The following is a 26,398-nucleotide window of genomic DNA, read 5'->3' as shown; positions in this document are numbered from 1 at the left end:
TTGCCATCTAAGGTCACATTCACAGGTTCCAGGGATTAGAACGTGAGGATTTCTGGCTGGGCGGAGGGGAGGAGCTACCACATGTTTACTGGCCTTGGCCACATGGGCCCTGAGCGTACAGGAGGGACGGAAGCTTGGGCGCATGGCCAGGGCAGAGCCTGCCCCCTCTGGAAAATTCTGCTCTCTGCCAGGATTTACAGCGCAATTCAAAAGGAATGTAAGAATCGGGGAACAGGCCGAGAAGATTTAATCCCTGTAACAGCTGAGCCCCATGTACCTAGAAGTTAATTATGCATATTTGGGAATAGGGAAGGATTGGGAAGGCCCTGGCCCAGCTGGAATCCAATGACCTCAGAATCACATTCCATGGAAGGAAAGGCCACCGCAGTCACCTAACAGGGATGAAGTTGGTGAACGGATCAGTCCACTGGGGACGGCTTAGGGGCTCAGACAGGCTTGGGGGAGGCCTCTCGTAACCGGCTTATTACCTGTTTAAGTTGCTTTTCCTGCTTCCTTGGGTTAGTAAGCATTAAGCAATGTCTACTTGGGTACCAAAACGGAGGCCCCTTTTTGATCTCAAAAGGGCTCTGTGCACCCTCTACAGTTTGTCCCCCCTGTCAGCTTCAGGTTCTCTCTGCCACCCTGGTTCAAGGCTCGAGGGTCTTTTCTTCTACCTCCTTTCCTCTTGCTGTTTGGCTGATTCGACTTTCCCGTGTGTCACCCTCTCCATCTCACTTTGCTCACGTGTCCCCCCTCTGTCCCCCGGACCACTGTGACGGTCTCCTCTGGCTTGCCTAGCCTCCAAGGTCAGTCTCCCTCAAAGCCCTCGCCGCCCAGGAGCAAAGAGGTCCTTGACAAGTGTGAGCCGCATCTTGCCCTCACACTTAAAGCTGCCCGGTAGCCCCTTGCTGCCGCCAGCAGAGAGGCCAAGGCTGGCAGTAGGACTGGCCCCAACTCCCCAGCTCTGGAGGCCAGAAGTCTGAGATTGACATGTGGGCAGGGTTGGCTCCTTCTGAGAACTTTGAGGGAGAGTCTGCTTCTCCCTGTTTGGGTGGTAGCAGCAATCCTAGGCATTCTTTGGTTTGTGGCCATTTAACTCAACTCTCTTGCCCCCGCTTTCGCACGGTCTTCTCCTGCGTTTCTGTGTGTGTCTTTCTCCTCTTCTACATCTTATGTGGACACTGGTCATTGGGTTTACGGTCCACCCTAATCCAGAGTGACCACATATTGATATCCTTTACTTAATCACATCTGTAAAGACCGTATGCTCAAGTAAGCTCACATACACAGCTTCCGCGTGGACACGTCTTTGGGGGAACCACCCTTCAACTCTGTCACAGGTGTGTGAGTTTTCTTTTTCTTAATTTTTTTTTTTTCTCAACGTTTATTTATTTTTGGGACAGAGAGAGACAGAGCATGAACGGGGGAGGGGCAGAGAGAGAGAGGGAGACACAGAATCGGAAACAGGCTCCAGGCTCTGAGCCATCCGCCCAGAGCCTGACGCGGGGCTCGAACCCACGGACCGCGAGATCGTGACCTGGCTGAAGTGGGACGCTCAACCGACGGCGCCACCCAGGCGCCCCGTGAGTTTTCTGATCTGCATAACAAATGACCAAAAACTTAGTGGCTTAAAACAGCACACATTCATTATCTCCCCCCAGTCTCCCCGGCGTATAAGTGTGGGTGTACCTGGTCCTCTGCTCAGGATGCCATCAGGCTGTGATCCACCTGCTGGCTGGCCGTGTTCTCATCTGAATGTGCAGGCTCAGTGCTCCTGGAAGCAGCCCCTAAGTAAGGATGGATGGAAGGAAGTCTGAATTTTTAAAAAATCACCATTAAAGAACCTAAAGCAGTATTCAAACGTTTCCCAGAAAAAAATAGGCTCCAGGTATTAAAAAAAAAAAAAAAATCCCCGAGATCTCAAGGATTTCCTAACTTGTACAAACTGTTCAAGCTACAAGAAAATGAGGGAAATCTACCAATTCTTTATGTTTTATTTTATATTTGAGAGACACAGAGAGAGAGAGAGAGAGAGAGTGAGAGAGAGCACAGGACGGGCAGAGAGACAGAAACAGAATCTGAAGCAAGCTCCAGGCTTGGAGCTGTCAGCACAGAGCCTGACGCGGGGCTCCAACCCATGAGCCGTGAGATCATGACCTGAGCCGGAGTCGGATGCTTAATGGACTGAGCCACCCAGGTGCCTCCCAAAATGTATTTTGATGAATATAGTATAACATAAAAAGTATAGGAAGTGTAGGAATTTATAGGTAAAAAATGCTAAAGAAATTATTAGCAACTTGAATTCAGCAACCCCAACCACCGGTTTGTACATTTTAGAAGGATGACTTGTTTGGTGTATGAATGATATCTCAATGAAGTTGCTATGAAAACATTGAATCCAGAAGTATATTAAGCACACACACGCGTGCGCACACACACACACCCACACACACCCACACACATTGCACACACACACGCACACACACACACACATTACAACTGAATAAGATATATCCCACGAACACAAGGATGGTTCAGCGTCAGAAAAAAATATATCATCGTCATTCAATGAATATCAAATTAAAAGAGAAAAATCATATTATCATCTCAATAGATCCAGAAAAGGGATTCGATATAAAACAATACTTATACCTGATGAAAAGTCTTACCAAACTAAGAATGGAGACACCTTCCTTAACCTAATAAAGATTAGCTACCAAAAAGCCGACCGCAGCATCGTATCTGTTAGAGAATAAATTCCCTCTGTCTGCTACCACCGCTGCTGTTTGCCTTTGCACTGGAAGTACCAATGCAATGAGAAAAAGAAATGAGCAGGATGGAGATTTTACAAAAGGAGACTAAATTACCAGCATTTGAAAACTATTGAATTATGGAGTCTATATTACAAAAAAGACAGAAGAGAATCAATCAACAACTTGTTAAAATTAATAACAACTGCACCAAGGTAGCCAGATAGAAGATCAGCATATATACATCATTAGTATTCTTTTTTTTTTTTTTTTTAAATTTCAATTTTACTTAGTTAACATACAGCAATATTGGATTTGGTTTCAGGGGTAGAATTCAGTGGTTCATCACTTACATACAACACCTGGGGCTCATCACAACACATGTGCTCCTTAATGCCCGTCACCCATCTAGCCCGAGATCTCCCACCCACCTCCCTCCATCAACCCTCAGATTGTTCTCTGTCATTAAAAGTCTCTTGTTGTGGCCAGGATCAAAGAGGTTTTTGCCTGCTTCCTCCTCGAGGAATCTTGATGGCTTCTTGTCTTACATTTAGGTCTTTCAAAGACCTAAATGTAAGACAAGAAGCCATCAAAAATTTTGAGTTTATTTTTTGTGTCTGGTGTAAGAAAGTGGCCCAGGTTCATTTTTTTTCTGCATGTCGCTGTCCAGTTTTCCCAGCACCGCTTGCTGAAGAGACTGTCTTTATTCCACTGGATATTCTTTCCTGCTTTGTCAAAGATGAGCTGGCCACATGTTTGTGGGTCCCTTTCTGCGTTCTCTATTCTGTTCCACCGATCTGAGTGTCTGTTTTTGTGCCAGTACCATACTGTCTTGATGATTACAGCTTTGTAATACAGCTGGAAGTCTGGGATTGTGTTGGCTCCTGCTTTGGTTTTTCTTTTTCAAGATATCTTTGGCTATTCGGGGTCTTTTGTGGTTCCATACAAATTTTAGGATTGTTTGTTCTAGCTCTGTGAAGAATGCCGGTGTTATTTTGATAGGGATTGCACTGAGTACGTAGATTGCTTTGGGTAGTATTGACATTTTAACAATATTTGTTCTTCCTATCCAGGAGCACGGAATCTTTTTCCATTTTTTGGTGTCTTCTTCAATTTCTTTCATACGCTTTCTATAGTTTTCAGTGGATAGATTTTGGTTAGATTTCTTTGGCTAGATTTATTCCTAGGTATTCTGTGTTTTTTGGTGCAATTGTACATGGGATCAATTCCTTGATTTCTCTTTCTGTTGCTTCATTGTGGGTGTATAGGAATGCAACCGATTTCTGCACATCGATTTCATATCCTAGAACTGCTGAATTCATGAATCAGTTCTAGCAGTTTTTTGGCGGAATCCTTTGGGTTTTCCATATAGAGTATCATGTCATCTGCGAAGAGTGAAAGTTTGACCTCCTCCCGGCCAATTTGGATGCCTTTTATTTCTTTGTGTTGTCTTATTGCAGAGGCTAAGACTTCCAATACTATGTTGAATAACTGTGGTGAGAGTGGGCACCCCTGTCTTGTTCCTGACCTTAGGGGGAAAGCTGTCAGTTTTTCCCCACTGAGGATGATATTAGCATTGGGTCTTTCATATATGGCTTTTATGATCGAGGTATGATCCTCCTATCCCTACTTGCTTTGTTTCCATTTCTTTTCTTCCCCTCCCCTTCCCACGTGTTCATCTGCTTTGCCTCTTAAATTCCACATATGAGTGAAATCATATGGTAGAGGTCTTTCTCTGACTGAGTTGTTTCATTGAGCATAAGATAAATCATTCATCTTCTTAAATACTACCAATCACCTAGTAGAAAACGAGACAGAGACAAAGGAGATACAATTCACAAGAGCGATACCAATGACAAGGTATCTGGGAGTCAACCTAACAGAAAATGTGCAACACCTTCATGGAGGTAATTATCAAAATTAAGTGAAGGATGTAAAAGTCCGCCTAAGTAAATATTTGAAGAGACATACTATACTCATGAAAGAGGAAGCTTGGCATTGCAAACATGACAATTTTTATCCAAATTGATCTCTGAATTAAATATAAATTCAATAGATTTGTGGGAAGCTAACAAACAGATCCTAAAATTTATATGGATGAGTAAAGTGGTAAAGATCGTACAGAATGTTTTTCAAAAGAATGAAGAAGAGTATTTGCCTTACCAGATAGTAAGAAATTTCTCAGCTCGAGTAATTAAAGCAGCCTGGTATTGGCTCAGAAAAAGGAAGAGACGTTTCCATACCTCGTATATGACAGAGGAGGCATCAAGAGTAAGTAGGGAAGGAGAGTGTCCTCAATAAACGATGATGGGACAATTCAGTGCTCCACACGGACGAAAAATAAAACACATTCTTATCTTACTCTATTGTCAAAAATCACTTCCAGAGGAGTTAAATATATAAAGGTGAAAACCAAAATTCCAATACCATTGAAATAAAATACAAGACAGATGGCCTTGTAGTAGGAAATTTTCTGAAACGTTCTTAAATGAGACATAAGAAGCACAGAGGCAAAGAGATACATTTCACTACGTCAAAATTAAAAATCGTATTGATGAAAGTCACCATTAACATGGCTTATAACAAAATGACAGACTGGAAGAAGACATTACTGAAGTATACACCAGACAAAGAATTCACTTCAAGCCTGAATGAAGAACTCCTACAGATCAGGAGGAAAGTGACAAACCATACAACGGAAAAAATAGGCTAAGATATAAGCAGAAAAGTCACTGAAGAAGAAATGAAAATAGCCAATACATCTGTGAAAAGATATTAGATATGATTAGATATCATAGGAATATAAGTTAAAATATGAACAAGTTACCATTTGTATTCCCTAAGTTGACCACATAAGTTTATTTTTTTCAAATTTTAAGTTTATTTACATATATTGAGAGAGAGCAAGCACAAGTGGGAGAAGGCCAGACAGATTGTGACAGAGAGAGAGAGAGAGAGAGAGAGAGAGAATCAGAAGGAGGCTCCTTGCACTATCAGCCCAAGCCCTATGCAGGGCTTGATTTCACAGACTGCGAGATCAGGACCTGAGTTGAAATCAAGAGTCTTAAATATGGAGAACAAACAGAGGGTTACTGGAGGGAGGGGTTGTGGGAGGGGGGATGGGCTAAATGGGTAATGGGCGTTAAGGAATCTACTCCTGAAATCATCGTTGCACTGTATGCTAACTAACTTGGATGTAAATTAAAAAAAAAAAGAGTCTGCCACTTAACCAACTGAGCCACCCAGGTACCCCGCCGAAAGAAATGTCAAATGCTGGCCGAGTGCATGGAAGATGGCATTTTCTTACATTTCTGAGGGAGGATGTAAATTGATAGAACCATTCTGGAGAACAATTTGACAATAAAAAGTAAGATAAGAGCAAATGCTATGATACACACTTGAGAAACTCTTGTCCATTTACACATGGAGACATATGCATGGATTTGCACTGAGGCATTTTTAAAATAATAGGGCGAAATTGGAAACAATCTAAACATCCGTCTGGAAGAGAATAGATGAATAAGACATGTTTTAATTATATGATGAAATGCTGCACAGAGATCCATTCGTTCAAGTGTATTCCAGTCAGTGAATAAAATAAAGTCTGTGTCCTCATGGAGCAGATACTCTGAAGGAAGGAGGCAGACAATGAACATGTATGTATAGATTATCAGAGGGTGGTAAGTTTATCCTTCAAAGCAGCAATCCCACTTCTAAGGATGTACTCTTAAGATAGGCATTTAGCGATATGAAAAGACATATACACAGTGTTACTTATTGCAGCTTTGTACTTGAAAAATATTGGAAAGTTGGAAACTACCCCCATGTCTAAATACGGAAGAGCGATTGAACAGGCTATGGTATATACATGCAATAGAAGACTGAGCAGCTATAAACAAGAATGAGGACGTTCTCTGTGAATTGATATGGAGTGGTTTTATAGGGGTCATCGTTGAGTGGAAAGGGCAAAGTGGAAAGATCATCTATAGTGTGGTGTCCTTTGTGTAATAAAGACGGGGAAGTAAGGAAAAACACACACATCTGCTAGTCATTACAAAAAGAAACACGGAAAGGATAACCCAGAAAACAAAGAAGTTGGTTACCTACAAGGGATGGGGAAAATGGAGCAGGAGTACAAGAGGGAGTTGTATTTCTCCGAGTATGCCTTTTTGATTAGTTTCGACTTTTGTGAGCATGTGAATGTTCTTCATATTCAGGCAGAAAAATCAATGGGAATGGGAAGGGGAAAAAGCTTAAAACTGCAAGCAAATGAACCTAATTGTCTATCGGGTGCAAACTATAATCACATTGAAAGGGAAAGAAAACACCAAGCAACTCGTAAAAGCTATTTTTGAAAACTCTTTTCTTAACGTGTATTTGTTTTTGAGAGGGGAGAGGGGCAGAGAGAGAGAGAGAGAGAGAGAGAGACAGAGGATCCATAGCGGGCTCTGTGCTGACAGCGAAAAGCCCGATGCAGGGCTCAAACTCACGAACCGTGAGATCATGACCTGAGCCGAAACCAAGAGTCAGACGCTTAAATGACTGAGCCCCCCCCCAGGCACCCCAAACTCTTTTTAAAGCTTATTTGATGACCTACTCTCAGTCTTGGGTAAGGTCGCAGAGGCAAGGGGGACTGCCCAGAGATTCCAAGCTCTCAGTGGGTTTGTTTTTGGCACTGGGGAGTTTGAAGCAATTTTGAAACTATCTCTGATGTATTGTAGGATTGGGCAAGTGAGTAAATGTTGGGAGCCAGGGTTCTCACGGGGGAAGAATGGAGATACAAATATGAAATGGCGGAAGACAAGAAAGAAGCCTGTGGACATATATGTTAACTAACCAGAATTGAAAGAAAAACTTGAAAACAAGAAAAAGCCTGTGGGGAGGGCTTTGGAATGAAGGGATAGACGTGTATGTGTGGATATGTGCATATGTATATGTAAATGTAAATAATGTATGTGTGTATACTTTGAGGTACATGCATACATTTCTCAGCTCCTGCCGCTGAAAAGGCCCACCCAAGCAATCACATCTTGGTCCCTATTACTACTCCTCACTGAAAGAAACCAGGGATCCTCAGAAAAATGGCTAATCTCAGAACTGGGGCAGAAAGTACGGAAGGGCTCAAAAAATGATAGTGGTGTGTAAAAGGGACACTGGAAGTAGCTTCAATGAGCTTACACTGGCTAAATCTGGGACAGTTTGAGCATCAGATAATAAAGGACAGTAATGAATTACAAACCATTGAAAAATGGAAACTTCTGAGTGCAAACCAATAATCAAGAGATAAACGAATAAATGAATGCTTATTTTTGCTTTTGTTTCCCTTGCCTCAGGAGACACCTAGAAAGAAGTTGCTGTGGCCGCTGTCAGAGAAATTACTGCCTGCGCTGCTCTCTTCTAGGAGCTTTATGGTTTCAGGTCTCACATTTAGGTCTTTAATCCATTCTGAGTTTATTTTTGTGGCTGGTGATAGAAAGTGGTCCAGTTTCATTCTTTTGCTGTAGCTGACCAGTTTTTCCAACACCATTTGTTGAAAAGACTGTCTTTTGTCCATTGGATATTCTTTCCTGCTTTGTCAAAGATGAATTGACCATATAATCGTGGGCTTATATCTGAGTTCTTTATTCTGAAAAACGCTATTGGTATTTGAATAGAAATTGCGTTAAATCTGTAGGCTGCTTTGAGTAATACAGCCATTTTAACAGTATTTGTTCTTCCAATCCATGGACTAGAATATCCTTCCATCTCTTTGTGTCATCTCCAATTTCTTTCATCAGTGTTTTGCAGTTTTCAGAGTATAGGTCTTTCACCTCCTTGCTTAAGTTTATTCCTAGGTATTTTATTATGTTTGGCACAATTGTAAATGGATTGTTTCCTTAATTTCTTTTTCTGCTTCTTCTTTATTAGCGTATAGAAATATACAGAAATCTGTGTATTGGTTTTATATCCTGCACGTGGTCACATTTTTTCCCTTTCTCCTTTGTTTGTGTGCATGAGGAACCAATTGGGGTCCATATGTGGAACGAGATGATTTTAAGTGTCTTTTAATCTGCAGGTTCTCCTTCTGGCTCTACTTTTTTCTTGCAACTTATTTGTTGAGAAAGTCGTTTTGTTTGGACTGTAGAGTTTCCACGGTCTGAATGTTGCTGAATGCATCTCTGTGCATGCAGAGTTCCTCTGAACTTCATATTTCTTGTAAATTAGTAGTTGGAATCAGAGGGCTGACCATATTTGGGTTCTATATATATATATATATATATATATATATATATACATATATATATGTATATATATATATTTTTTTTTTTTGGTAGCAATACCAATTCATATGTGGAGTTGGGAGACCTTAACGTACCTCTCTGAGTAATTGGCAGATGAAGCACACAAAATGTCGGTAAGGATGTGAGTTTGAACCATTGGTAGCTTAATCTAATGAGCAAGTACAGAACATTGCACCCAACTGCAGACTGCACATTCTTTTGGGCACACATGGAAACTTTACACAAAACTGACCATGTGCTGGGACCTAAAGCAAGTCCCCAGATGTTTCAAAGGATCAAGATTACTCAGAGCATGACCTCTGACCACAGTGTAATTGAGCTGGAAACCCATGAGCAAGGGGGGAAAAAGAACAAAACAGCAGCTTCTGACATTTGCACGCTGGCCGAGCGCTCACAGCCAGGCAATGTTGTTCTCGTACTGGACACAAACAATCTCACAGAATACCGAACCTCAGACAAGGTTGCTCTGAGATCGTGATGAAAAGAGATGAAGCAAGGCTACTTCGTACATTTTTCTCAGCACAGATAAAGCCAAGGTCAATGTGCGCCCCACAAATACCAAACACCTCCCTCCTGCTTGGCTAATATGGCTGCCTGCTGCTGGTGTCCCAATCACAGCTTTAGCCTTGCTATAGTCTGCCCTCCCGGTAAAGGAGATTTATTGAGAGCTTCGATCACAGAATTGCCTTTGCTTTCTGACAGCATCTAGAGCAAACCCTTGCCTCCTTGGACTCTCCCCAAGATCACACAAAGCCCAGATGTTACAGTAGGTTCTGTCTAATACACTCTTTCTGAGATACCCCTCGGTTCTGCATGGTGTGCTCTCCCTCAGTGCAGAGTAATTGGCCCAACTTGTTCACCTATGGACGGGTTCCCCAGGGGTCTTTGGCAGCAGAGAATTGACACTCATAGCAAAAAGATAACGAGAAAAACCCTCACATGTTTAGAAAGGAAGAAATAAATGTTTAAATAACCTATGGTTCAAAGACAACAACATGATGGAAATTAGGAAATAGTTTATTGAATGATTAAAACATTACTACACACGTGAATCAGTAAGCGGTCTGACAGGAAGCACACGGCACACGCAAGCTAAGTAATTTGAGGAGAGTCACATAAAGGGGTTGGGATGGCTTTGTAATGTGTCAACTGAACTACGCTTCCCAGAATTCCCTTTCGTCTAGGTTTCGGTTCAGGTGGGCCATAGGAGAGATTCTGATGGAAGGTTTGGAGAAGAGAAGGGAAATGCATGGAACTGAGAACGTTCTAATAAAGAGAAGATTGAAGGAACAAAATAACAAGACCAATACAAATAGCACGATATAACAAATGGATCAAAGGCTTGGACAGACATTTTTTTGTTTTTTTGTTTTTTTTTTTACAGTAGAAGAAACCCAAATGGTGTACAAATATAAGCGCTCAACTTCATTTATCATTACAGAGCTTAATGCCACTGGGAGATAGTACACACCCACCAGATTGGTGGAAACTAAAAAGTCTGATGATTCTAAGAGTTGGCAAGGCCATGGAACAGGCAAGCTTTCACATACTGCTGATGGGAGTGTGTGTTGGAAAACTGGCTGGCATTTTGTAGAAAAAATGAAGGCGAGCTTCTTCGAGGAGCCAGCATTTCAATACCAAGTGTACAAATTCTGGAGAAACTTGTGTACCCTGGCACCAAGAAGCAAGTGTAAATGGTTGCGATGGGTTCACCAGTGGCCTCCCAAAAGATATGTGCGCATTCTAACCCCCAGACCCTGTTAATGTGATCTTATTTGGAAAAAGGGTCTTTGCAGTTGCGATTAATTTAAGGATCTTGAGATTATCTTAGGATGTGTGGGTAAGCCCTAAATCCAGTGACAAGTGGATACCTCACAAGAGAAAGGCAAAGGGAAATTAGAGATAGACAGAAGAGGAGAAGGCTATGTGATCGGACAGGCAGAGGTGGAAGTGATGTGACTTCAGCACCCAGGACTGACTCCCACAGCCACCAGAAACTGGAAGAGGCAAGGAGGGATTTTCCCCTAGATCTTTCAGGGGGAGCACAGCCCTCCTGACACTTTGATCTTGGACTTCTGGCCTCCAGAACCGAGACAGTGAATTTCTGTTCTTGTAAACCACCATGTTTGTGGTGCTTTGTTATGGCAGCCACAGGAAACTAATACAATGGCTTGCCACAGAATTTGTGTGCCGAAAACAGCCCAGATATCCAGCAGGGATAGAATAGATAAATAACACTATGGTAAAGTTATGCCATGGAATACTCTATTAGAACACAAAGGAATAAACTCCCTATACACTACAGCATGTTTAAATTTTAAGCACACACCACTGAGTGAAAGGAACAAGACATAGAAGGATACATGTATTAGAATTGCATTTATGTAAAGTTTAAAAACAGGCAAAAAGTAAACCATGTTATTTATGGATGGATGGATGTTTACGTGGCAAAACTCTGATGAAAAGAAGGAAAGGGTTACCATAGAAGTTAGGGAGTTGATTGTGGGGAGATGCGCTGGGGCTGGAGAGTGGGGCTCTAGTTCTTGATCTGGGGATGGTTACAAGAGTATGTTCTTTTATGTAAAGTACAGGAAATGCATGCAAACCAGATAGGATTTACACCTGTCTCTGCGTCTGTGCTGTACCTCACAATCTGACAGGTTAAAACATGAAAAAGCAGAATTAAAATGATGGCTATTTGCAGATGATATGTCTTCTATATCTGGAAAATCCAATGAGAATCTGCTCTTAAAAAATGTTACAAGGACTTGTAAGAGGAATACAGTAAGTAGGCCAGGACAAAATCATTGAGACAAATGACAAGTTAGAAGACATAATAAAAGAAAAGTCCCCGCTTAACAAAAAGGAAATAAAGTATGTAGAAACAAGTTTAAGAACTATGCAGGATGGGGCGCCTGGGTGGCTCAGTCGGTTAAGCGCGGCTCAGGTCATGATCTCGCGGTCCGTGAGTTCGAGCCCCGCGTCAGGCTCTGTGCCGACTGCTCAGAGCCTGGAGCCTGTTTCAGATTCTGTGTCTCCCTCTCTCTCTGACCCTCCCCCGTTCATGCTCTGTCTCTCTCTGTCTCAAAAATAAATAAACATTTAAAAAAAAAATTAAAAAAAAAAAAAGAACTATGCAGGATCTCCGTACAGAAACATTAAAATGTTCCTCAGAGACATAAAAAGGCCTAAATTAATGCAAAAGTCTACTCTGTTCTTAGAAAATTGTAGCTTTATAAAGGTGGAAAATCTCCCAACATCAATCTATAAATGAAATATGATCTAAAACATTTTATGACAACAGAGTTGTTTGGAACTTTTCAAGATACTTCTAACATTAATATAGAAAACTAAAGGCGTGAAGATAGCCAGAGATGTTCTTAAAGGAAGACTATGAGAGAAGCACTGGTCCAATCAGATATTAAAACATAATAAAGGGACAGTAATTAGAAAACAGTGTGGTACTGGTGTAGGAATCACATGACAGAAAAATAGAAAAAAATAGATACTCTAAAATACGCATAAATACAGACAGGAATTTAGTATATGGTAAAATGTTATTTCAGTTCCCTGGGGGGAAAATGGATTCTCAGTAAATGGCGTTGGGACAGGTGGGTGGTCACCTGGCGAAGTATACAGTTGGATCCCTATTCGCGATATACAGCACACTAAGTTTCAGACAAATCAGACTTAAAGATTAAAAAAGCGAAACTATAAAAATACTAGGAGAAACCATGTTAGATTTAAAATATGATGTTGGAGGAGGAAAGACTTTTTAAAGTACAATTTAGGGGCACCTGGGTGCCTCAGTCGGTTAAGCGCCGACTTGGGCTCAGGTCATGATCTCACGGTTCGTGGGTTCGAGCCCTGCGTCGGGCTCTGTGCTGACAGCTCAGAGCCTGGAGCCTGCCGCGGATTCTGTGTCTCCCTGTCTCTGCCCCTCCCCCCTGCCCCCTCCCCAAAATAAATAAACATTAAAAAAAAATAAAGTACAGTTTAGACCTCAGAAGACCAAAAGAGCAAAGCTTGGTTCATTCAATACACAAAAACAAAAAAGTTTCTTTAATACAAAGATTGCTGTTACAAAGGCCAAAGAAAACGATAAATCAGGAAACTTATTTGCAACTCATATCAGAGACAAGGGGGCTAAGTTCTCTATGATATAAATAGCTCTTACAAAATAGTAAGAAAAATGCCAACAACTCAAGAGAAAAATGGGCAAAAGCTGTGAATGCAGCTCACAGGAAAGAAATACAAATGACTTCTAAATAAGAGAAATCAAAATTAAGACCACAATGAGATATCCGTTTTTCATTTATCAGGTTGGCAAAAGTAGAGCCGTTTGCACGTATACATGATTGACAAAGGTGTGGGCAAAGAGAGCAGGCATTCTCTTGCACTGCTAATTGGGGTTGGAGCTGTGGCACAACTTCTATGCAGGTACTTTGGCGACATCCATCAAAATGACAAATACATACACCTTTGGCCCCAGCAACTCCACATCTGGGAATTTATTCTGCAGATATAATTGGATACATGTGAAACGATAAAGAAATATTGATAGACACTAAAGAGAATGAAGAAACTATGTACTGATATGGAACCATCTCCATCATACATGTTAATTTTAAAAAGGAAGGCAATGGTGGGGCACCTGGGTGGCTCAGTCAGTCAAATGCCTGACTTCAGCTCAGGTCATAATCTCACAGTTCGTGGGTTCGAGCCCTGCGTCGGGCTCTGTGCTGACAGCTCGGAGACTGGAGCCTGCTTCGGATTCTGTGTCTACCTCTCTCTCTGCCCCTCCCCCTGCTCACGTCCTGTCTGTTTCTCTCTCACAAAGGAAAAAAAAAACATAAAAAAGAAGGCAATGGAGAATGTGAATAATGTGCTGGCATTTGTATAAAACAAGAATGTGTGTGTGTGTGTGTGTGTGTGTGTGTGTATGCATAGAATATTGATGGATAGTTGTTGACGCGGGGTGATGCATAGAATATTGATGGATAGTGGTTGAAGCTGGGTGATGGGTACATGGAGGTACCAAATTATACTATTTGCTGTTTATGTGTATGTCTGAAAATTTTCATAATGTAAAGTAAAAAGTACACTTAGAATAACAAAAATAAAAAGAATATCTCTAGAAGGGTACACAAGAAACTAATAACACTGGTTACCTCCACAGGCATTAAAACACAGGAACAGTGATGATGGAATAACAGACACGCAACAGTGGTTGTTTAAACACAGAGTTTATTTTTCTCATGTATTGAGATGTTTGAAAGTAGACTGGCTTTGGTTAGTTCCTCAAGAGCATCAAAAGAAGTCTTTATGATTCTTTCAGTATTTTCCGTACTGTAACAAGAGAGTTGCTGAAGCTCCAGCCATCGAATATGTATATGCAGGTTGGGGAAAGCAAAAAGGGCAAAAGAGGACCAAAAGGGGGAAGTTCCCACTAATTCAGATCACTGTAAGAAACTTTCTAGAACCCTTACCCAATGACTTCCACTCTCATTTCATTGGTCGTCCCTATCTAGAAGGGAGGCTGGGAAATGTAGTTTGGAAACTCGGCACATTGTTACCCCCAACAAACTGAGAGTCTTGTTAAAAAAGAAATCATGAGAAGGGTCAAAATAAATAGATTAAAAAATGCTAGAAAAATACTGACAGAAAAAAGCAGGTAGAGCAATACTATCCTGTAAAATAGAATCCAAAGCAAAATTCTTCCAAATAGACAAATACAAACATTCTTGTAAAGAAAAGACATAAGGCCAAAGAAGTTATGACAGGGACAAACGTTTGTGCCCAACATGGCTTCATAATATATGAAGCAAAAAACTGAAAGAAATTCAAAAAGAACTGGACGTAATCAGAGCAGAAAAGACTTACTGTACTCCTATCAGGAATTAACAGACCAAGGAGACGAAATACAAGTAAGAATATGGAAGATTTGAGTAACAGAAGTCATGAGCTCCATGTAAGAGATATACGGTGTATATATAACCGCCCTTAGAATCAGAGAATACAGATGCTTCTCAGAGGTATATGGAACATTATCCAAGAGTGATTATGTATTTAGTCACAAAGAAAATCCCAACAAGTTCAGAAGCAGAAATCATATTAATTGAATCCAAAACATTAAAGTTAGAAGTTCTTGACCAAAGGAAAGCCACTGACCCTGAAAATAATGACTAATGAAACAAATGCACTGCAAAAAGCTAGAGAATAGTTAAGTAAGCAAAATTTAAAAACGCACAAACTTATGGTAATTTTGGTCAAGAGAAAAGAATGTGAAGAAATGAATAAGTATCGTAAGAAACAGGGTAGGCTATAACTTTAGAGGCAGATACAAGTTTTCTAAACAATTGGAAAAGAACACATATGCATACAGCTTCATATAAATGAGCTGGAAAATGTAGATAAGATGGGTACCTTGAGGGAAAATAGAAATGATAATAATAATAGGTCAAGAGGTGTGAGATCAGAATAAACCAATATCCACAGAAGAAATTTAAAGATAGTCAAAGATCTATCCTTTAAAACGTCATCAGGCCCAGGTGGTTTTGTTAAATTCTAGTAAAACCTAAAAGAACAGGTAACCATATTGCCCAAACCCTTGTCTGCACTGGAAAACATGGAAAGCATCCACACACATTCTTTGAGGCTATCATAACTCTGACTACCAATTGGACGGAGCTAGCAGAGTAAAAGTTCTGTGTAGACCAATCTTTCTTACGAAAAGACACTAACTCATATCCCTTATCATGCCCAAGTAGGGTTTTCCCCAGGAATGCAATGCTAAATTAATACTGACAGAGTTGTTAACATAATTCACCTTATTACTGGTTAAAGAGGAAACATAAATGTATTATCTCAATTGATGTAGGAAAAACTTTTGATAAAATTCAACACCAATTCATAGTATCCTTGCTACTCTTCCGTAAAGGAGTCGTCCTGATTACTGTGAAACAAGAAAGAAATACAGGATGCATGTATTGGTGGAGAAAAACCTAATTATTTATAGATGTTATGCTCATTTGTCTAGAGAATCTTAAAGAAGGACCTGGGAATCATACGAGAGCTTTTCACAAGCTCTACCTTCCCAGCAACTAGCAACTGACAAATATGTTATACAAAAACAAAAACAAAAAAAAAAAATAAAAAACAAAACAAAAACAAAAACAAAACAAAACAAGACAAAAAAACAAAAAAAACTCCTGATCCCATGAGCAACACAAACTATTGAATGCTTTGGACGAAAATGTATTAAAATGTCTAAGACAGATGTGAAGAACAATACAAAAACTCACTATAGGGCATAAAAGCAAGCCTCAATAAAAGACGAGATATATCATGTTCTTGGAAAGAAAGACTCAACTTTGAGAGATGTCAGTTCCTCTGAAATTAAGCTATAACTTCAATGCACCCCAATAAAAATCCCAAGAAGATTTTAATGGAAACTGATAAGCTGGTTTGTAAATCCACTCTGAAGAGAAATGCACAAGATAGGCCCTAAAATTTGAAAGAAAGGTATCAAAACATATTATAATGTTAGAGTAATTGAAATAGCATTGATGCAAGAGTCAGCATACTAATTGATGGAATGACAGAAATTCCAGAAATACACTGAAGAAAATTTGGCACTTTAGTGTCCATCCATCCATCCATCCATCCATCCCTTAATTCATTTGACAAACAGTGATTGTCTATGATGTGGCGGATACTGTTTTAGGGGTAGATAAAACAAAGCCTTTGTTCTCATAAAAGTGTGGCGCTTATATTCTACATAATTAATTTGGCATTTTAGTTAACAGGGGAAAGGATGGTGTTGGGCAAAACAGTAGATTCTAAACAGATCCCATAGATGAAAAGAGATTCCTAAGTGATTGAAAAATCTAAACATGAGAAGAACTGTGACAATAAAACTATAAAAAATTATTTAAAAAAAAACTAGAGAAATTTATCTTTCTAGTCTTCGGATAAAGAAGATGCTGAAGCGAGCAGACACCATAGAAGAAAAACGCGATACATTTGACAGCATGAAGAGGAAAACTACAAGGTTTGCATCGCAATAAAAGCACTATAATTTAAGTTAAAAATAAGTGACAGTGTGGAGGAAAGCATATGCAACATGTATAACAAATGAAGGATTCAGGTCAAGCATATAAAAATCCCTACAAGTCAATATGAAAAATGACAAAGAATAAGAACAAGCAGTTTGCGGAAGTGTATGAATGAACGATAAATATTTGAAAAGATGGCCACCCCGACTACACTAGTAATCATGAAAAATGCCAATGATGACAAGGAGATATAATTTCTGGCAATCAGTATTGGCTACTGTGTGTGTGGGGGGGGATGGGAACTCTTGTACATGCTTGGTACACACCCTTTTGGAGAGAAGTTTGACAGTATGTATTTTTCAAATGCCTGTACCATTTGAACCCACTTCTGGGTATCTATGGGGGAGACTGTTCATTGTCTCTGTGCAAGGCTGTTCTTCCCGGGTGCTGGGTGGCTCAGCTAGACTGTTTCCCAGGCTCCCTTGGGGGCAGGTATGGTGGCCATGGGAGTAAGAATTCACCAACGGAATGCAAGAGTGAGGGGTGATGTGTCCAACTTCTCCCTCACCTGCTCAGGGGACAAGTGCTCACCCTGGATGCGCACCGTTGTCCTCCCTGCACTTCACAGGATCCAGAGCACAGATACACCTGTGCAGGAGCTGACCCAGCAGTCAAGGCAATGCCCTCGAGCTGAGCTCCTGGGCGTGGTTCCTGGACCACTGCTCAGCCACAAGGTGCCCTTAGGGTCCAGGATGAGGCGAGTCCATCAGGAGGAAGTGTTGTGAAGCTTTTATAGCAACTCAACATCACCATGATATCTTTATTGCATTTTACAAAAGCCTTGGGCAAAATGGATTGGGGGGGGGGTGGGTGGACATAAACTGGTCTTTCACCACAAATGGTTTGAGAAGCACTGGGCTTCCTGAGTGACGGCGTGGAACAGAGATGTCCCTTCAACCTGGAGTGCTCGGCTGACCCTTATGAGAGCGAGTAACAATGTTCAGTCTTCTGTAAGCCACTAGCTGCATCATTGGTGGTCTCTTGGTTGGAGCCATCTAGCGCTGCCCTCCCTGACTCAATCTTACAGCAGTGTTCGCACGCGCGCGCGCGCGCGCGTGTGTGTGTGTGTGTGATGGGGCAAGAGTGTCCATGCGGCATTGTGCCCATCAGCGAAACCCCGCAGGACCCCTAAATGTGCACCGAGGAGGGGAAGCTGGGAACAAAGTCTGCTATATCCATGCTGTGGAGTACAGAGCTATAATTAAAAACTCTCTCCCAGGCACGCTTCCTTATGGATCTTCTGGGAAAGGGGGACTTGGGAGAGAGGGCAAGTTGCAGAATAAGCATAGAGTATGAGAAACTCTCCAGTGTGTCCGTACATATATGCATGTAAACATGCAGGAAATGTCGGGAAGGATCTTCCGGGGAAGGGGGAATTGAGAGGGGCCTAGAGAATGGCTAAAAGGAGCTTTTATTTTATTCCTATTTGTTTAATATTTTAAAATGAGAATTATATTCATGTTTTGCTTGTGTATTTAACAATAAATTTAAAAGCATATAAAATAGAGAGTGTTTATGTGTCGTTAATAAGAATATGACACAGAATAATTCCTCACTCGCTGGTTTGGTAGACTCGCATAGTGGTTTGGGTTTCCTGCTTTTTATTTTTTTTATTTTTTTATTTTTTAATTTTTTTTCAACGTTTATTTATTTTTGGGACAGAGAGAGACAGAGCATGAACGGGGGAGGGGCAGAGAGAGAGGGAGACACAGAATCGGAAGCAGGCTCCAGGCTCCGAGCCATCAGCCCAGAGCCCGACGCGGGGCTCGAACTCACGGACCGCGAGATCGTGACCTGGCTGAAGTCGGACGCCCAACCGACTGCGCCACCCAGGCGCCCCAGGTTTCCTGCTTTTTAACGTGCCCTCGGTTTCTGGCCCCCTCGCTCCTGCCCTCAGTTTCACTCAGCTGCTCCGGGACCCTCCACTTCCCTGAGGACCCCATCGTAGCACTGAGTAGAATGACTTTCAGAATGGGATGCATCATTCAGTTGTTTGATTCCACGTAGGCCGTGAGTGTTTTCGGAAAAAGTCCTATGGAGAATTCTCATTTTTGCCAGGATGAAATAAAGCAGAACTTCCAGGAGGAACTATCTCCCAACTTGTATACAACTGTTTCTTTGATAAATCATCTCTGATCTTGAAATAATAAAGAATGTACCACATGAAGAAAGGAACCAAGTTTCAGGGAAAAACAAGGCTCTTAAAACACATTTGATCTCGACTAAATACCCTTCACACCAGACTTTATAACGTGCTTTAGGGAAATAGTTGCTGTCACAAGGACTGCTATAGTAACTAAACACAAAGATTTTCTGAGATTTGACCAAACTGTTTATCCTAGGTACCAAGTTCCTTCTGGAAGACATGCTACTGAAACTTTTCTTCCGAAGTCCAGTGGGCTGCTTGAAAAGCGTTAGGCATCATGCAGCTGCCGTTGTAAAGCCTGAGAGCACATGGCGCGGGAACCCGAGAAACAGGTGCCGGCAGCTGAGACCATGGCCCCTGTCGAGGAAGGCCGACCCTGACAGTCGGAGGGTGAAAGTGGACGACAAAATTATAATAACAGTAGCATTCGGAGACAGAGTTCCAAATTCTTCTTGAATTTGAGAAGTTCACTCCCTGATAGTGACAGTTGGCCAAATGCATCTCCCACACCTTTCTGAAGTTCATCCTCCAGGCACCTGCCAAGTCCGACCATCTCCAAGCAGGATATCCTGCTACCACCACCAAAGTGGCTGTCCTGGAACACACAGAGGCCTGGAAAGACTTGGATCTGGCCGGGTCTCCTGCTCCCTCTAACACGCCAGGGGCTCCGACACCCTCCCTCCTGCCCTTGGCCCCTCCCTCCGGAGCTCTCCTGGGCCCTCGTCCTTCCCCAGGGTGTAGGGTCCTGCGCTTCCCCGGCCTCCGTGTCTCCCCATCCGTAAAGGGGACCATCGGCGCCCAGCTGGGGTGGCGGTGGTGGGGCGTGAGCCAAGGAGGTGCTGCAGGGGGTGGGGAGCGGGGGTTCCCCGCTCCCCAGCCCCCCGAGACCCGTCCTGGTGGCCAGCATCCGCCTCCCGTCCCCCGGACACGTCCCCAACCTGAACATGCTGCAGGATCCTCTGGGCGCACCAGTCCCCCAGCTCCGCGTAGTTGCCCGCCAGCTCCTCGTCCGCCTCCCCCAGCTGGTCTACGAGGTTGAGCAGCAACATGGGCACCGCCATGGACTCTGGATGCATGGACTTTGGATGCATGGGGGCCAGGTGGGCACGCGGAGCCCCAAGTAGGTGGTGATTGGGGCCAGCAGGATAACGGTGTTATTCCTTGGCCTGCAGGGAGGTCAGGAGGCTGCTGGGACATGTGGCATCGACTGACGATTCCGGAACTGCGCTGTGAACCCTGCATCTGCCCAGTGAGGGTCAGAAAGAACCAAGGGGAAGAAAGTAGTCTCCCTGTGTGTGGTTAGATTATAGAGTTTAAATCTGGAGAGAAGAAATGGAGGAAACAGGCCCCCTGCAGCCCCGCAGGCAGTGGGTCGCAGTGAGTCGCAGTGAGTCGCAGTGAGTTGCAGTGAGTTGCAGCGGGGGGGGGGGCACCCCAGCTCCTTTCTGGATTGATTCAGGCTGCAAAACCAAACGCTCTTCTTCTCCTGGGCCTCTTGGCCTGGCTTGGCTCAAGGAACAGAAACTGGTAAACTCTGTACAGTGCAGCCTTGATAAAAATAAATGAAGTCTCAAAGAGCGCACGTACACATTCAAGGATAACGTGCGTCCACCTTTTGGGTAGAAGAGGTCTAGTCAACCCACGACTTTCTATGCAAAAGTACTACGATGGGGGCCCGTGCGGTTACCACTTAGGGGTCAATGCACGTATTCTCGGGCTTACGGTAACCAACAAGCGATTCCGTTCAGAGATCCAGTAGCGGCGACTGGACGTGGGTGTGAGGTCCTTACCCAGTGACACCAAATGGCGGTAGTTCTCCAGCAACACTCTCTTGTAGAGAGGATCCTTTGACTGAGGTCCAGAAGCTTCCATCCTGTCTTGATGAAGTACACGGGCACGTCTTCAAACGATACCGGCACCTAAAGTGAGAAATTCCCAGGGCTGCAGGGGAATTCAGCCCCATGGGTCGCAGGATGGGCGGGCGGCAACCAAACATGGGGTGGGGGTGGGGGTGGGGGTGGGGGTGGGGGTGGGGACCCAGAGAACTCAGCAGCTAAGGGGAGACTCGGGGTTGCCAGAGCTGTGAGGCTGGGGCATGATGAGGGGGCGGACGGAGACGGTCAGGGAGCCCCGCTCACCTTGGGTCCGGCCTTCAAGAGAATGGCTGCCATCGCGGGGGTACAAACAAGCTAAGGGGATTGGCAAAAGCCAAGTGCGAGATGAGGCCCGCCCTAGTCCAGCACCACCTCATCCAGGTTAGGTCCCAGTCACAGCTGCTGGCGGGCAAGACTCGAACACATCTCTCTTGGGGGACACAATCCAACCCATAACACTTTCCCAGACCGAGCTGCCGCCCTCTCCCCTCACCTGGGCGGTGGGCCGCCAGACAGGGAGTCCTGCCCACCTCCGGTGAGCCTTGGCTTCCTCTTTCTCATTCCTTTCTTCCCATGGGGGCAGGACCCCTGCACCCCGACTTTCCAGCCATCCCCGGAAGCTCCACTGCTGACCCCTTTTCCTCTCAGGTCAGGGTCCTTACAGAAAAACTCCCAACACACACATACCACTCCACCTGTAAACAACCTCAGTGTCAAGGAACAGAGGAAGACCAGGCTAGCGAAACGCACTATGGAGGGAGCCACGATAGCTAGGGGAGGGGTGCTCTCTGAAGGAGTCACGTTCAGGCTGAGAGCCGAAGGCTGCGGGTGAGCAAAGAGAGTAGCAGGCTAAAGGCATGGCTCATATCTGGCCCTTGGGTGGGCCCAAGCCGGGCGGTCCCGGGGCTGAGACTGGGGCCGGGGTGGGGGTGCAAAAGGGGAGAGACCACGTGTGCGCCTTGGGGACAGGAGGCAGCAGGGGCTCACACCAAGGGCAGGAAGCGTCTGTCAGGGACAGAGCGGGCAGTGTCTGATTCCTCCGCACCGGCTCTCAGTGCCAGGAAACAGCGGGGCCAAAGAAAGTTTGCTCCAAGGATGTGCTCCGCACCCAGCTGGAGGCCAGAATGTGCAATTCCCCGGTGGGGAAGCGGAAGAGCCAGGCAGTGGCTGGTGGGGAGCGGGCCCAGGATGCTTTTGCTGCGTGGGTGACTCCAGCTTATTCATGCTACAGGAGAGAGGATGGGGGGACGGGGTCCCGGAGCATTTAAATTGCCGCAAGGTCCCTTATCGCCAGTGACGAGCTGTCAACCAACACTAGCCCAGAAGAAATAAACTCATGTGTCTGATGAAGACATTTACGTTAATCAGATGGAAAGAATCCCTTAAGGCGGAGTGGACGCGAAAACCGCCGGGTGACAGGCCTAGGAGGCGTGGATAGCCGCACGATGTCAAGATGTCTTCCCCTGCTTACCGCTGGTCCCGAGACAGAAAGCTAAGCGAACGGCTGCTGGACACAGGTCGGACACGCCTCCTGTGACGATGCCACCCCAGGGAGGGCACAAGGCTCTTGCCAAAGCTGGACCCAATTCTAGTGCAGCCTTGTGCCCCCACACCCGGTTTATAAAGGATACTGGGGACAGAGGGACCACTTAAAGACACTAGCTACAAGGGAGCAACCGGCCCAATCTAGAAGGTGGGCTGTTCCCGGTCGGTCCCCTGCGTGTCTCAGCGCCAGGGGGAAAAGACGAGGCCGGGGAGAGAGGCTGCTTCAGATGAAAAGATAACCAGACGGCCAATGGTCAAGCGTAACGAAGTCCTTGATGAGATGCTGGCGTGAAGGAAAGAGGAGTCAAAGGCAGTGGGGGCCTGGAGGGTGACTGTGCAGCGGCTCTCAGACGACAGCAGGAGCCCGCGCCGGGCATGGGTTGGATGGATAACGGCCCTGGGTCATGGGAGGAAATGTCCTTCCTTCTTGAAGCACGTAGGGAGAAAATGGTATGCACGCTTCCTGTAAACTACTTCAGCAAAAACAAAGGAAAGGGAAAAGGAGAGAGAGAAAGAGAGAGCGAGAGAGCGAGAAAAGCAGGGAGCGAAGGATAGAAGGACAAAGGGAAGGAGAAACCGAGAAAGAGAGAAACAAGCAAACAAGGCAAGCTGGAGGCCGCCGCTAGCCCCGGGGGGTGGGCACCTGCGCTGCCTTAGACTGTCCTCTCGATTTCGTCTGTTTGCTTGCCGGTGTTCAAAATGAAAAGGGAGGGGCACCCGGGTGGCTCAGTCGGTTAAGCCTCCGACTTGGGCTCAGGTCATGATCTCACGGTTCGGTTCGTGAGTTCGAGCCCCGCCTCGGGCTCTGTGCTGACAGCTCGGAGCCAGGAGCCTGCTTGGGATTCTGTGCCTCCCTCTCTCTGTGTCCCTCCCCTGCTTGCGCTCTGTGGCTCTCTGTCCCTCTCAAAAATAGAGAAAGATTTAAACAAAATTAAAGAAAAAAAAAAAAAAAAAAAAAAGAGGCAGCCAGTGGGCTTCCGTGCTGGTGCCTACAGAAGACCAGGAGATGGGGCTATTTCCCCAGGAAAAGAACACAGAAAACAAACCCCAGGAAAGGCAGGAGGCGACCCCACACAGGAACTGGGATCAGGAACTGGGGCTTCTTCATCTGTGAGGAGGAGTGGCGCCAGGCCTCTTGCAGTCAGGCTTCTTCCTTCCTGGCGGACTTCCTCTGAGGCCTGGCACTTCCAGACCCCGGCTGCCTCCTCCTGGCTCCGGCAGCCTTCCCTGGGGACCTCAGCGCTTGCAGCCCGCTGGGGGGGTCGGCCCCAGGGCCCTGGGCCTAGGGAGGCCGCAGGTCACCCCAGGGCCTTCCACGCTGCTCCACCCAACAAAGCCCTCTAAGGATCATCTGAGGATCAGCCTTGCAACTGGGGTCTCCCCTGTCCTGGGCGGTGGGGGGCGGGGGAGGGGCAGAGGCTGAACTGATGGTAAACAGGGCCACCTCCTAATGGGGTTCTGTCCTTGCCTGCTCACGGCCCTCCCCGGGGTGCCCATCTGACTCAGAGTAGACCCATGTGGCCCCTCCTGGCCTCGCCCTGCCCCCCTCCCACCTGCTTGCTCCCTCTGCTCCTGCCACACCGTCCTCTGCGCATTCCCTTCCACACACCAGTCCACTCATACCTCAGGCCCTTTGCACTGGTTGTTCCCTCCGTCCGGTACACGCTCTCATCTCCTTCAAGGTTTTCTGAAATACCCTCATCTACTCAGACTTGCGACCCAACCCCTCACCTCCTTCCCTCTGCTCTAGTTTCCCCAGGGCACTTACCACCGATGAACACACTCTAGCATCCTTCATTTAAGATGTTGGCTGTCCTGTCGTGTGCGCCCTGCCACTAGGCCTGGACCCACGTGGGGCGAGTTTTGCCATTTTCTTCCCTGCCATATCGCCAATGCCTGCAGGGGCCTGGCCCGCAGGGGCTGCCAGGCACACGTCTGTGGGACTGGAGGACTGCTGGAGCTCCTTCCCCGCTCAGCTCGCTCCCTCCCTCTCTTGATCTTGCAGGCCCTCCATCCCACCCCTGGCTTCCTCTTCCTACACCTTCTTCTGGGGAGCTCCTCACCACCAACGGTCTCACCAAAGGGGGGCACCACCGCCCCCCCCCCCCCGCCGCCCCCTTGATAGCTAGCGGCCAGGACACGTCTGGGACCCTTACCACCTGTGCCTGCTGAGTTCGCCAGGTGCCCCTGGGCAGGAGTGCCGCCACCTCGAATTGCCGGCCTGCCCAGCGCACCCACACACACGGGCGCAAAATCCAAACTTACCCGCCGGGGGCTCCCTTGCCAGCTCCAGGATCAGAGGCGAATCGCAGTCAATAAACATAGGCTGCTTTCCAGGGGTCCTCTCCCTCGCCCCATGGCCACCTGCCTGCCGAGACGCGCCCCCCCCCACCCCCCCGCCTCCGCAGGGTCCCGCTCTGGGCCGCCACAGCCCTGCCAGGCCGGCACACTGGGGCTCCGCGGGCCGCTGCCGGGCTGTCGGTCCTAACCCCCACCCCCGGCAGGCCCAAGGCCAAGGCTGCCGCCTCCGAGAAGCCCTCGGGGACAGCGGCCCCAGGAGATGGCGGGATTCCCCGCCCGGTCTCGACCTGGTCCCTGGGCGCCGCTCTCAGGAGGCGCGTTCTGCGAGGCTGTCCGTCCTCCTCTGTCTAGAGCCAGGAGCAGGGCCGGGAGGCGGGCGGGGAGCGGGCGGGGAGCGGGCGGGGAGCGGGCGGGGCCGGGGCGGCGGCGGCGGCGGCGGCGGCGTGGGAACCAGGCGCGGCGGGTGGGGGACATGGAGCATGCGCGTCGCAGCGGGAGGGCGGCTGGGCCCCGTGCCGGTCCCAGCGCGCCCCACGGGGGATCTGGCCTGATTGCCAGGGCACCCCGGGGCACTTCTGCTTCCCATCTGGGCTGCATCCAGGACTTGAGTAGCAGTGGCCGGCCCGCCGTGTCCCGCCCCCCCCCCCCCCCGCCCCGCCCCGCCAAGGGGCCAGGGGAGGGGCGGCATTGGCCAAGCACCTCCCGTGGGTCAGACCCCGGGGGTTTTGAGTCCATCCAGTCATCTGTTCATCCATCTGGGATCCATGGGACGCTGTGGGGGCACCCAGTAAGAGACCAATGCACTTAAGCCAGGAGGGCAAAGAGGAGAAAAGGGGGTGCACTGAGGGGGGACCTTGGGGAAGTCCGTGCGCAGACAGATGAAGGAAAGAGCCACACCTGTTTTCCATCTGCCGCCCCTGCCCCCCAGACCTTTTCGTGACCATTGAGCTGGGCTGCAGGTTGGGCACCGGGGTCTCCATTTTCCGACAGGTCACCGTCCACGTGGCAGAGCCAGGATTGGAATCCAGGGCTGACTCCCCACGCATGCTCCACTGATAATGGGTTACTTGAGGTCAGGACTATGAAAGAGGCTGGCAAAGAAAAGCAAGAGGAAGAACCGGCGAACTGCGTGTCTCACCCACCCAGCACCCCCCTAACCCCCCCCTCCACCCCCCCCCCCGCCGGGGCGGGGGGGGGGGGGGCTGGGAAGTGAGTATGAGGTGGGCACCCTTTCTGCCTCTGAGCTGTACCCCTCCTCACAAAAACAGAGCTCGGGCATCTCTTGTTTTCAGATGGCCCTAGGCCCTGGCCAGGAGAGCCTTGGTCTGCAGCCAGAGGCCTTCAGCTACTTGCCCCTGGCTCAGGGGGAGAGCTGGGACACTCA

At 46.4% G+C, this 26,398-nt stretch overlaps 1 protein-coding gene across 21 annotated transcripts; it reads right to left on the bottom strand.

The window, feature by feature from the left end:
* Nucleotides 1–18,868: 18,868 nt before the first annotated feature.
* Nucleotides 18,869–26,115, bottom strand: LOC125159335 (translation initiation factor IF-2-like). Of its 21 annotated transcripts, none has more exons than XR_007149764.1 (5): nucleotides 24,482–25,617; nucleotides 24,337–24,400; nucleotides 23,760–23,995; nucleotides 20,233–23,183; nucleotides 18,869–19,889 (listed from the first exon to the last, which is right to left on the bottom strand). XR_007149764.1 is itself a non-coding variant. In XM_047847580.1 (5 exons), the coding sequence occupies exons 1-4, from the start codon at nucleotides 25,747–25,749 to the stop codon at nucleotides 20,449–20,451; spliced, it is 867 nt and encodes a 288-aa protein (XP_047703536.1). In that variant the 5' UTR covers nucleotides 25,750–26,099; the 3' UTR covers nucleotides 18,869–19,889; nucleotides 20,233–20,448. The 21 variants fall into 21 exon arrangements, 9 of the variants coding, with proteins under 9 accessions (XP_047703536.1, XP_047703535.1, XP_047703534.1 ...); XR_007149766.1 differs by having other exon boundaries at nucleotides 24,979–25,617; XM_047847580.1 differs by lacking the exons at nucleotides 23,760–23,995; nucleotides 24,337–24,400 and having other exon boundaries at nucleotides 20,233–20,536; nucleotides 21,085–21,213; nucleotides 21,662–21,863; nucleotides 25,302–26,099.
* Between the last annotated feature and the right edge of the window lie 283 nt (nucleotides 26,116–26,398).

Source organism: Prionailurus viverrinus, unplaced genomic scaffold, assembly GCF_022837055.1.
Source record: "Prionailurus viverrinus isolate Anna unplaced genomic scaffold, UM_Priviv_1.0 scaffold_49, whole genome shotgun sequence".
Taxonomy (NCBI): Eukaryota; Metazoa; Chordata; class Mammalia; order Carnivora; family Felidae; genus Prionailurus; species Prionailurus viverrinus.
The sequence above is the reverse complement of the archived record's forward strand: the minus strand, read 5'-3'. Positions and strand labels throughout refer to the sequence as shown.

What these genes read in the sequence shown, in the direction of transcription:
- LOC125159335 (XM_047847576.1), bottom strand. Translation starts at nt 25,749, where the DNA reads ATGGACTCAAAACCCCCGGGGTCTGACCCACGGGAGGTGCTTGGCCAA. An exon ending in GAGCGGCGCCCAGGGACCAG is followed by an intron (nt 21,864 to 25,301) that starts GTCGAGACCGGG and finishes GGTTGTTTACAG; the next exon opens with GTGGAGTGGTATGTGTGTGT. An exon ending in TCTGGCGGCCCACCGCCCAG is followed by an intron (nt 21,214 to 21,661) that starts GTGAGGGGAGAG and finishes TTCTCACTTTAG; the next exon opens with GTGCCGGTATCGTTTGAAGA.